This window comes from Heloderma suspectum, chromosome 12, assembly GCF_057233095.1.
Source record: "Heloderma suspectum isolate Gila_16-S chromosome 12, 16-S_ref, whole genome shotgun sequence".
Taxonomy (NCBI): Eukaryota; Metazoa; Chordata; class Lepidosauria; order Squamata; family Helodermatidae; genus Heloderma; species Heloderma suspectum.
The window spans coordinates 5531932-5543980 of NC_139469.1; the positions used below are offsets into that span (position 1 = coordinate 5531932).

The 12049-nt window shown below is 47.6% G+C and overlaps 1 protein-coding gene across 2 annotated transcripts in view; it reads right to left on the bottom strand.

The window, feature by feature from the left end:
• Positions 1-903: 903 nt before the first annotated feature.
• Positions 904-12049, bottom strand: part of LOC146336475 (cytochrome P450 2W1-like) — a 43622-nt gene continuing 32476 nt past the window's right edge. For both annotated transcript variants that reach the window (XM_084818195.1, XM_084818194.1), the window contains 5 exons: positions 6785-6961; positions 5018-5159; positions 3322-3506; positions 2758-2899; positions 904-1117 (listed from right to left, as the gene is read on the bottom strand). In XM_084818195.1, coding sequence (XP_084674321.1) covers positions 930-1117; positions 2758-2899; positions 3322-3506; positions 5018-5159; positions 6785-6961 — 834 coding nt within the window. In that variant the 3' untranslated portion in view covers positions 904-929. The remainder of the gene's footprint in view (positions 1118-2757; positions 2900-3321; positions 3507-5017; positions 5160-6784; positions 6962-12049) is intronic.

The following is a 12049-nucleotide window of genomic DNA, read 5'->3' on the forward strand; positions in this document are numbered from 1 at the left end:
GCTCAATTAATGTTATGATTTCATTATTGGGGGGGGAATGAGAAAGAAATATAATAGGTATACTGCAGGGTGGAAAGGTTTTCTAAAATAAAACAGGCCCCTGCACCAGCATGCTTACAAAATAAATTTAGATTGGGCAGATGGGGGTGGAAGACAACAGAGGGAAGGATGGGAGGGACTGTTGATGCCCCACAAATGACTTACCGTGGTATAACGAGACCAGGCAGGCAAACTAGTAAAACCAATGAGGGCTGGTAACTTTCATAGTCTTATTGATGGGGCTAATTTAGACTTTGTTTCAGTTGGTGAGAAGTTCTCACTGAGGTGGTGAACCTGCATCTAGGCTGGTATGTTTTAGAGTACAAGTACTGATTCTGGTGGTGGTGATGGGGTCAGAAGACTGAATGTTCCTCCTTACAACCCCCCCCCCCCAAAACCCGCTTTGCACATAGAACACTATAATGTCAGAGGAAAGGGGGTTAGGCTAGATTCCTCCTCTCTGACATGTTAGCCTCCTGTGTTTAGGGATGAGGAGCGTTCGATCCTGTCAGCCCCCACCAGCTGTCTGAAGTGGTACAGCTCAGACACAGGATTCGCATCAGTTAGAACGTGGCCTTAGAGGTTATGCCAAAGGCGTCACAGAAAAGTAGGTTCTGAGTAGGGGTTGGAAGGGAGAGAGAGGTGACATCATGTAGGTGTTTGGGACAGGAGGTTCCAGGTGTGGGGGCAGAGAATGGACGTAGTGTGGTTGTTACCTCTGCTGGGTGGAGTTCAAACACAGGGATATATAAAGAGCCCAGGAGGGCCTTGGCAAGGGGGTGGTGAATTCCCTCTTTGTGCAGAAAGGGTCTTTTGTCTCAGGCTAACACTTTCTGAATAACAACCAGTGTGAAGAAGCAAACGGAACCCTCCCGCTTGGATCAGAGGTTTTATTCGCAGGGCACGGCGGAGGCCGAGTAAGGCTGGGGCCGCCGAGTGAAAGCAGTTTCGACAGTGAGGTCCAGGTCTGATTCCGTCATTCCGGGAGGGGGTCGGAACGAAAACCTCTGGAGCAGTCCAACAAAGAACAGGAAGAGTTCCATCTTGGCCAGACTCGCTCCAAGGCAATTCCTTCGGCCTGCAACAACCACAGCACAGAACATTTTTTTTAATTAAAAAGCTGTTAGGGAACAGAAGCAGAAGATGGAAAGGCTGCAATATTATATAGTATATAGTATATATTATATATGAGAGCCAGTGTGGTGTAGTGGCGAGAGTGTTGGACTGGGAGTTGGGAGATCTGGGTTCTAGTCCCCACTTGACCACAGAAGCTCACTGGATGACTCTGGGCCAGTCACAGACTCTCAGCCCAACCTACCTCACAGGGTTGTTGCTGTGAGGATAAAATGGAGAGGCGGAGGATTATGTATGCCGCCTTGGGTTCCTTAAGGAGGAAAAAGGGTGGGATATAAATGTAATAAATAAATAAAATATAAATGTAATAAATAAATATTAGTCGTTTGTTAAGTGCTTGTCCCATCTTAATGCTCCAAGAAGCAGAGTGGCATACACTCTTGTGGCCCTGAACTCTGAGCAAGGACCAGGGCCCTGATTCAGAAGGCAGGTTCCCCAAAGATCCAAGGACATAGGGGGTCTGGCAGTGTGGGCTGCAGAGGTGCCAGACACAGAGCACCAGGGCTGGCCCTAGCATTTGGAAATGTGAGGCACTCCTCTCAGGTGGCAGATGCTGGGAGGTGGCAGCAAGGTGCTGGAGGAAAGAGCTGGGGGCTGTGCTGCCTGGTCTGCATCCCCTAAGCTACCTTGTTGCCTTCAGGTGTGGTGGAGGGTGCTATCCCATTGGCAGTGTCAAAGAAAGATTCTACTGCCAGTCCAGCTGGCTTTTGTATGTAGAACGAGGGGCTGCCACCTTGTTCTTCACCTCAGGCAGCAAAGGACCAGGACTTAGTAGCCCAGAGCTCTCTGAGCCAGTGCTCTCCAGGCCAGAGCCCCCTGAAAAACCACTGCCCTCTCATGCTCCATCCCCACCTGGCAAAGTTGACAACATGCCCAGGTAGACTTAAAAGATCAGTGATGGAGCCCAAGAGAGCTTCAGCTATTGGGCGGTATAGAAATAAATAAATAAATAAATAAATAAATAAATAAATAAATAAAGGACCCGTACTACTCTGTCAAAGACCTTGACTCGTCCAAGTGGGGGCAGAGCTTTGGGTGGGTGGCCAGGCTCAGGGGAGGATACAAAGCACTGGTGGAGAACTTCTGCCCCCCCCCAATGCAGGTGGACTGCAATTCCCATCAGCCCTAGCCAACACAGCCAATGGTGGGGGATGACAGGAGTTGTGGTTGAAAACATCTAGAGGGCCACACGTTCCCCATATAAGGACTGTGTTTGGTTCCAGACCTTGTTGGAGCAGGTAGTCATCCTGGGAACTGTCTGAGGTCCTGCCACTCCAATCAAGCCAGACACGTCCTCTCCTAGATAGCTAACAGGCATCGATGGTCCTGCTGGTCCTCTAGAGCTGGGTCCGCCCCCAAGAACTTCATCTCTCCCTGTGGGCCCCCACTCACAGTAAAGGCAGGAGGCCTACATGATATTCCCAGGTGGTCGCCCATCCTCACTTCTAGGGCCTCCATCCCTCCCTACCTCAGCAGGGAAAAACCCGTCTGTCTGCTGTATAACTTAGCCCTAATTCTAGTTCTGCAAGAGGAGGATTATCCCTACAAAGTGTCTTTCTTGCCCTCAGGAAGAATTCTGGTTACCTATTGAGAAAGGCACGAAGGCGTCTTTCTTCACAAAGTGCCCTTCAGCATCCAAAAAGTGGTTGGGGTTAAATTGGTTGGGAGTCTCCCACTGAGTTTTGTCGAACAGCACTGAAGTGAGGGAAGGGATCACCGTCGTACCCTGGGATGCAAACAGACTGACATCATTAAATGGGAAAAGCCAGGGCAACAAGGGGGAAGGAAGGTGTTCCATCTCCCACAATTCCCAAGGAAGGAAGAAAAGGTGCAAGAGAGAAGTCACAACACAACCACAAAACTCTACCAGGGCCAGATGGACCAGCGGTCAACTCAGCACAACTTTGTGAGTCCATAACAGCTTTTGGACTACGTATTAACTGCACCCCCAGTTTCTTCTGGGTCCCATGGAAGTCGGGGAAAATGGGAAGGAGTGAGACTGGTGCTTCTAAAAACCACGCCCCCCCCGGCAGCTGCTCCTACTGCCTCTCCTGAAGGCCACCTGTGAATACACACACCCCTTTTAGGCAGGACTTGTCCCCATCCTACCTTGCCCAGCTAAGGGTATTAGCTGGGCATACCTCATACCTTGGGAATGAAGTAGCCACGGAAGTACGTATCCACAGAGGTGCAGCGTGGCAATTGCGGCACGACAGAGGCAAACCTCTGCACCTCGTGGACCACTGCATTGGTGAAGGGCATCTGCTTCTTGTCTTCAAAGGTAGGTAAACGTTCCGATCCAAGGACTCCCTTGATCTCCTCTTGTACCTTTCCTGCAACAGGAATTACCTGATAATGACGACGAGAAACCGATTCCCCTTTCCCATACCTCAAACCTCTTTCTAAGGACTGATCCACATGTGCACTTTACGCTGTGTGAGTAGCTGCTTGGAAATACAACTGGGTGGGAGCAGCTATGCTGGTGAAGGAGTTCTGCCCATCTATCAGGTTGCTGTGCAATTTCAAAGATTTGCAGCATATCAGTGCAAATCAGGAACCAAGAGAAGACTGTGCACAGAGCCAATGCTTTGCACGTCTGCTATCCAAATCCAGTTCCTGGCGAGTAGTTAAAGGGTCTCAGGATCAGGAAAGAACTCTGTCTGAGACCGTCAGGAGCCACTGGGCCAGTCAGAGCAGAAAGTCTTTGACAATATAATTAGACTCAGCACTGGAGCCGCTGAGCGGTACCCATGTGGTTGCACTTTCCATTCTCAGTCGTGTCTGTTAAGACCCTGCAAATCCTCCAAGAAGGCACACTTGTTTAAGAGGGTCAGAGTATGGCAGTGTACTTCTAGAGCATGCAGGCCACTTCCATGAGGCCTCAGTCCATTGACAACCCCGTGGGTCGAGGCAGGCTAGGTTTTCCATGACTCCCTTTGAGTTCTATGGAGAATACAGACGCAAGCTGCAAACTGGCGGAACTGAAAAGGGGCAAAGCCTGGCACTTGGCATCACCAGGGGCAGGGGATAGTTTTAGTCCTCAACCCAGTGGGGTGGACTCAGATGGTGCTTGAATGCACTCCTTGTTAAGTGGCTGGGTGAGCATCTCAAACTGGGATGCCGCCCCTCCTGTGCCCCCAATGTTCTGTTTCCACTGGAAGTCTGACAGACTAAACTTCTGACTTCTGTAAACCACCCAGAGAGCTTCAGCTATGGGGTGGTATAGAAATGGAATAAATAAAAAATAAATACAATAAAGTAAGCCTTGTGCCTCGAAGGCACAGTCTAGGCTGCAGTACCAGTCTGCCTGAGCATTTGGTCAGCTGACACCCCACCCCCCAGGGCCAATCACTGTGCACCTGGTCTTATAAAGCCCCAGTCTCCAAGCCTGCTTCTCAGTCTCAGTAACTTGCCTCTGATGTGATGACATTGCCTACGCTCCTGCTCCCTTTCCCGACTGCTGTCTTGTATCTTGGCCCCTGCCTGGTTTTGACCACCCCCCTGATTCTGGCTCACTTAAACTGATAGCCGGCTTCCCCACCCACCCCACCCTCCTCTGGGACCCCACTGCCAAGAATCTAGACTCTTGCCAAAGCTGGACACTCCTTAACTTTGCCTGATATAAATGAACGGCTGCCATTCGTGCATATGAGAGAAAATAAAGCTCCAGCATTTCAGGGAGGAAGCTGTGGGAGGCTCAAAACCTGCCCACCTTCCTGGGCAACAGGTCCTGGCAGGGACTCCCCTCACACGCCACCTGTCTGTCACGATTACAAGCCTTTTATTGGTTCCTAATAAAAATAAAAATACAACTGTTTCAAACGGGGTGTGTGTGTGTGCTTACGTTGAATCTCAGGGTATTTCATCATCAAGAGGATGGCCCACTGCAACGTGGTGGCCGTCGTCTCTGTCCCAGCCATGACAAGGTCAAGTACCGATGCCAGCACATTGGCGTCATGGAAGATGTTCTTCACTTTGATTCTTTCCTTAGGATAAGAAACACGAGGGACAAACCTTGTGGCGTGGGTGTGTGTGTACAAACTGTACTGTATACAAATGAGCATACAGTGAGGAAGTTTCCGAAACGGAGATAACAGCCAGCACTCTCTCTCTCTCTACTCATTTGTATACAGTACTTTGTATGGTTTGTATGTACATGGCCATTTTTGCAGAACGCTTTTGCATATCTTGCTATATATGCTTGCACTTCTGGAAATGCACTTTGGTGTGTGTCAGGATTCCCCTTATGACCTGGACCCCTGAGCACCCCTTAAGGATCTCTTGCCTCCTTCAGAGTCCCGCCTTCCTTCTTTTAAACTTCTCCTTCCCGTGGGGATTTAGGCTGTGGGGTTTAGGCTGTGGACATGGGGTGACTGACACTCTAGACACTTGGGGTTTAACCACAACAATTTACTGGTACATTTAAAGCTAGCAAATCAAAACTAAGGGTATTTTCATAATAGAGCTGAGTGATACAAAAGGCATTAAAAGAAAATAGAAGTTGCAAAACGCAAGATCCTTTACCCTAGCTGTCCTTAGACTTTTCTAGGCTGCTTTTCCTTGCTCCAGACACTGCTCTCACTTCAGGCTGTGGCTGTGTCTCTCTGCAGCCTGGTCTTTCTGACTCCCTCCCTCCCTTAATATACTCTCCTCCCTCAAAACCGAAAGTACTGCTTCAAACCTGAAGAAATGAAACTCAAGTGGAGAACTGAAACTGACACATAACCGGAGAAATGAGACTGTTCCTTTCAGGGTTACCCTCTCCCAACAGAAAACTCAGGCCTCTAGGCCTGACCGTTTTTTCCTTTTGCCTCTGTAGGCCTCAAACCTTCACAGCCTGACATTGTGTCTTGTTGTGATTGTTTGAGTTGGGAAGTGCTTGTTTGTTCAGTATTTCGTTAAGTACTTGTTCTTCCCATCTTTTGTTTGTTCTGTTGAAGATCAGACCAGAGGCCTCTTTAGACCAGCAGCCTGTTTCCAACAATGGCCAACCAGATGCCGCAATGGGAAGCCCAAAACCAAGACATGTGTGCCGTAGCTGTTGCTGTTTCCGAGCCCACCGGCCATTCTCTCATGACCCACCAGCTTCGGGTGGCCGTATGTCTTACTTTGCAGAGGACTGTCCTCTCTTTGAAGGGCTGTGCAGCCCAAATCCGGCTAAAAGATAAAGAACCATAAGGAAGGAAAGCAAGTTGTCCATCAACAGTTCACACCCGGACAGCAGACTGGGTAGCTGGCACACAGGTCACCTGGTCACAGTCTTTCCCACTACAATGAGATGTGTATTTCTATTTAAATTATAGTAATACTTTCTAAATGTGCATCTATAAGGATAAATTAGCATATGCACATTTTATGGAAATCTGGGCCCTCTTCTTTGCTGACCACTCAACACCAGTCTACTTTGATGCAATTTTGAAAATTACTGTGTTACTATCATAGACTTGGCTATCAATTCTCCCGTTTCCCCTTTACATTATGCTACCTTGCAAATGCAGCATGGGAGGGGTGCACCATTTAGATGGGGCTTATTTTCCCCATCTAACTTCCTGGGGCACATCCAGAACCCCCAACCTCAAATAGTGTGGGGAAATTGAGATTAAAGAAATACCTCTTCTTGTTGCTTGAAAAGCATCGCGTCAATGTAGTTCTGTAAGTGGTTCTCACTGATCCTTTGCTTGCTTGTCTGGATGTGTTTCTTCAAAATGGCACAGGTTGCATCAATTTTTCCCAGGATCATCTTGTGGGGTTTGAAAAGGAATCCAAGGAACGGGTAGACGTTAAATAACTAGAAAAGAGACCGAACAACAACAACAAAAGTAAATGAAACCCCAATTAAAGATGACATGTACTAGCTAGTCATTATGGGGAAATGCTGCGGCAGGACTCTTGGGTAGATCCTGTTTAGTCCAGTGGGGCTTGTGCAAAAGGACATCCCGACATTGACGCTTTCAGTGGGGCTCATGAAGGAGAAACGTTGTGCTTCCAGTGTTTAAATAATACATTATTCAAAAGACTTATCAGAATGATACAATTGGAATTTGACATTTGGGAGGGATTGCTCAAGCTCTCTGTGCAGAAATAACCTCCTTCCCTTAAAGGAATTTCCAGGGAAATGAATGGAGGCCATCAGACTTGTCTAGGCCCAGACGATAAACTTGAACTAAAAAAACACAATTAAGGGAAACCAGTTGTAAGGTGATGAAACCAATGAAATTGTATTTTAAAAGGGAGCCATAAAACAAAAAAAAAGATAAATCATCCCCCCAAACGTTGGAAGAATGCAAAGATGTCCTTTCTAAAGTTGTTGGATCATCATTTTTAAACACTGCACAAATTATAAATCAATTACAACCCGCTAACAGAGCTGCACCACACTGCAGGGGACAACATTCAGCGTCTTTTTATAGGCTGGCAAGTCACTAATGCCATAATGGTTGATGACAACACTAAAATTAACCCAGGAGCAAATGGCAAAATCTGGAGGGCTTGCATTCCTCTTATGGCAGGTAATGGCATAGTCCACACATGCAGCAGAAAGAGGGAGGAGAATGCAGTTCGCCACTTCAGGCTGCAGGTGGGGGAATCACATTTTTGAAGTGCACTTACTCACTGCAAAATGATCACTTGAGGGAGAAAGGTTCTAGCCTTGCCTGTTTCCGGTTGTGGCTATTTTCCACCTGCAGGGAGTTTTTAAATGCAGAGCAGTGGTGGGCAACTTTGGGAAGCCCAGGGGCCACTTTCTCCCCCAGACCCCATCCTCGTGGACTGCAGCCAACTTGAAAGACAATTTAAAATCTTTTTTTTTTTTTTTAAAGAAAGAAATGGCATTTGAAACTGCGATGGAGCACCCAAAGGATCAAATTTAGCTTGCAAAGGATCAAATTTAGCTTGCAAAGGATCAAATTTAGCTTGCAAAGGATCACATTTAGCTTGCAAAGGATCATATTTAGCTTGCAAAGGATCAAATGCAAAGCTTGCAAAGGATCAAATTTAGCTTGCAAAGGATCACATTTAGCTTGCAAAGGATCAAATGCAAAGCTTGCAAAGGATCAAATTTAGCTTGCAAAAAAACTGAATTTGATCTGTTTGGCACACTAGTGTTACAGATGCCATTTTCCCCCTTAAGTTTTTCCCATGGTGTTGGGGCTGTGGAAGCTGCAGGGTGGGATGTGTGTGTATTGGGGGTCACATGTGGTTGTGTAGAGAGCAATTTTAAAATCCCCCCCTCGAATTGCACTCTGAACTTGTGCAGTCCACTCTACCACCTCATTCTGTGCCATGTGTAGACCAGGTTTCACTCAGGGCTCATTTATAAGAAAACCCGAAATCAAGCTTAGATCCAGAACCACAGAATTTTAGGGCGCAATCCTATGCATGTTTAGACAGGAAAAAGTCCTACAGCTCCCAGCATTCCCCAGCCAGCATAGCTTTTTCCTGTCTAAACATGCATTGGATTGCAACCTTAGAGTTGGGCGGGATCTTGGAAGTTGTCTAGTCTAAAACTCTGCTCAGTGCAGGAATCTTGCAACCACAGCATCCCTGACAGATGGCCATCCAGCCTCTGCTAAAACACCTCCAGCAAAAGAGAGCCCACTACCTCCTGAGGCAGACTGTTCCACTCTTGAACAGCTCTTACTCTCACGAAGCTTGTTTTGCTGCAAACTGCTTCCTTGTCATTTCCACCCATCAGTTCCAGTCCTGCCCTCTGGAGCAACAGAGAACGGGTGCGCTCCATCTCCTGCATGACAGCCTTTCAGATATTTCATAGAATCATAGAATCGTAGAATCCTAGGGCTGGAAGGGGCCTACAAGGCCATCGAGTCCAACACCCTGCTCAGTGCAGGAAGCCAGTCTCCCATCCAAGTACTAACCAGGGCTGACCCTGCTTAGCTTCAAGATCAGACAAGATCAGCCTTTTTGCAAACAGGGATCATGTCCCCGCTCCCCTTAATCTTCTCCAGGCTAAACACACCCAACGCCTTCAACCATTCCTCATGTGACTTGGTTTCCAGACCCGCATCATTCTGCTTTTCTTCAGCCATACAACCGCATAAGTGCAATTAACGTGCATGTTTGTTTGTTTCCGTTATGTAAGTAGTCGCTGACGTGAACTAGGGGTGGGGGAGTTTAAGTGTTTCCCCCACCATGCCACCGTCTGGATAGAAATTGTCTCTCTAAAACCGCTATTTGAAAGGGAAGCCTCCACTGGGAAGAGAAGCTTGTCTTGGGATACAAATAGAAGCTTCAGGGAGCAAATAAGTGGCAGGGAGTGAAAGAAAGGGAGTGAAAGAAAGAATGGGAGTACCAGACCACCTTACCTGTCTCCTGAGAAACCTGTACGAGGGTCAAGAAGCAACAGTAAGAACCAGACATGGAACAACCGATTGGTTCAAAATTGGGAAAGGAGTACGACAAGGCTGCATATTGTCACCCTGCTTATTTAACTTATATGCAGAGTACATCATGAGAAATGCCGGGTTGGATGAATCAGAGGTCGGAATTAAGGTTACTGGGAGAATTATCAACAACCTCCGATATGCAGACGATACCACCCTAATGGCAGAAAGCGAAGAGGATCTCAAGAGCCTCTTGTTGCGGGTGAAAGTGGAGAGTGCAAAAGCTGGTTTGAAACTCAACATTAAAAAAACGAAGATCATGGCATCTGGCCCCATCACTTCCTGGCATATAGAAGGGGAAGAAATGGAAGCAGTGACAGATTTTACTTTCTTGGGCTCCAAGATCACCGCAGACGGTGACTGTAGCCATGAAATTAAAAGACGCTTGCTCCTTGGGAGGAAAGCTATGGCAAACCTAGACAGCATAGTAAGAAGCAGAGACATCACCTTGCCGACAAAGGTCCGTCTAATCAAAGCGATGGTTTTCCCAGTAGTAATGTATGGCTGTGAGAGCTGGACTGTAAGGAAGGCTGAGCGCCAAAGAATTGATGCTTTCGAAATGTGGTGCTGGAGAAGACTCTTACGAGTCCCCTGGACTGCAAGGAGGTCAAATCAGTCCATCCTAAAGGAAATCAACCCTGAGTGCTCATTGGAAGGACAGATAATGAAGCTGAAGCTCCAATATTTTGGCCACCTAATGCGAAGAGAAAACTCCCTGGAAAAGACCCTGATGCTGGGAAAGACTGAAGGCAAAAGGAGAAGGGGACGGCAGAGGATGAGATGGCTAGATAGCATCACGGATGCAATGAATATGAACTTGAGCACGCTCCGGGAGAGAGCGCAGGACAGGAAGGCCTGGCGTGCTATGGTCCATGGGGTCACGAAGAGTCGGACACGACTGAACAACAACAACAAGTGAAAGAATTAAGCCCTCCCCCCACTCCCAAGTCCCAAGGCTGCTCAGGCTTCCCTGCAGCTGCTGTTTACAATATAACACAAAACATTAACGTCAACTGCAGTCACACACTTAGGGCGCAATCCTATGCATGCTGAGACAGAAAAAAGTCCTACAACTCCCAGCATGGCCCTGCCAGCCATGCTGGCTGGGGCATGCTGGGAGTTGTAGGATGTTTTTCTGTCTCAACATGCATAGGATTGTGTCCTTAATGTTGCATCTAGTTTGGCCCTGGGCTCTAGCATTATCTGAGAGGGAGGCAATAAATTGTTCTCTCTCTCTCTCTCTCTCTCTCTCTCAATCCACATCACCTCTTATAAACCCCTGCCACGCCCCCCCCCCGCCTCTGTTTAGCTGCCTTTTTTCTAAATACATTACCCCTGATAATTTTGGTTGCCCTTTTCAGCACTCTTTCCCATCTCTCTGATACACGTTTTGAGGTGCAGCAACGGGAACTATACACAGCATTCCAAACGTGGTTGCACCAGAGATTTGCATAAGGGCCTTACGATATTGGCACTTTCCTTTTCAATCCCTTACCCACCAAGTGATCCCATGCATCTTAATATCCTTTGGGGGGAAAGAGAGGGAAGGCGGCTATCTAAAATTTTGGGGAAGGAGGCTAAGGAGACCATACAACAACTTCAGATTTCAGGCTTGGAAGCATATCCATATGGGTGGACCATTGTGGCACAAGGGGAAGAGCCAAAGACACTCTCGTCCAAGTCTAAAATAGTTTTGTTCTGCCACATTTGGGTTTAATTCAAACGTTGGCTAGGAGTGTGCAATCAGATCTGCGTGGGAGGGTTGCACAGCTTTGCAGAGAAAACTTATATATGCAGATAAACTGGCAGGAATTACTACAAGCAGACACAAGGGGGCGAGGGGCGGGTGGGAAGGCTGGGGCCTAAACATTTTTTCCAGCTAGATTTAAGGATGGCTTCCATTTTCCATTAGGGAAGAAGAATCAGTCCCGTGCAGTTGCTTTTTTCCCTCTTCTCTACCTGCTTAGGCTAAATGTACACTTTATCTAATAAGAACATCTGCAGCGTATACTCAGGATGCTTTCAACAGTGAAACCTATAAAGCAGGAGTGTTGAGCCTCAAGCCCATGGGCCAAATTTGGCTCATATGGGGTCCCAATCCGGCCCTCCAGGGTTCCCCAGATGGCTCTACCTCCTTCCCTGGCCCCACCCTCTTTCCTCCAAGCCCCGACTGTTTGGGGGTTTCCCAGCTTTTGCATGTTTTTCCCCATTCTAAGAGGTCGAAATGGAAGTAAGAACTTTAAGTTACAATATGCTGGTATTTTTTGTATTTTGGCCCTTTTGTCTTTGGTCCCACCCACTACTGGAATGTGGCCCCTGAGATCTTCTCCAAAATAAAATTTGGCCCTTGGGCTAAAAGAGAACATAAGAAGAGCCCTGCTAGATCAGGCCAAGGGTCCATCTAGTCCAGCATTCTCTTCACACAGTGGCCAGCCAGCTGTCGACCAGGAACCCACAAGCAGGGCATGAGTGCAACA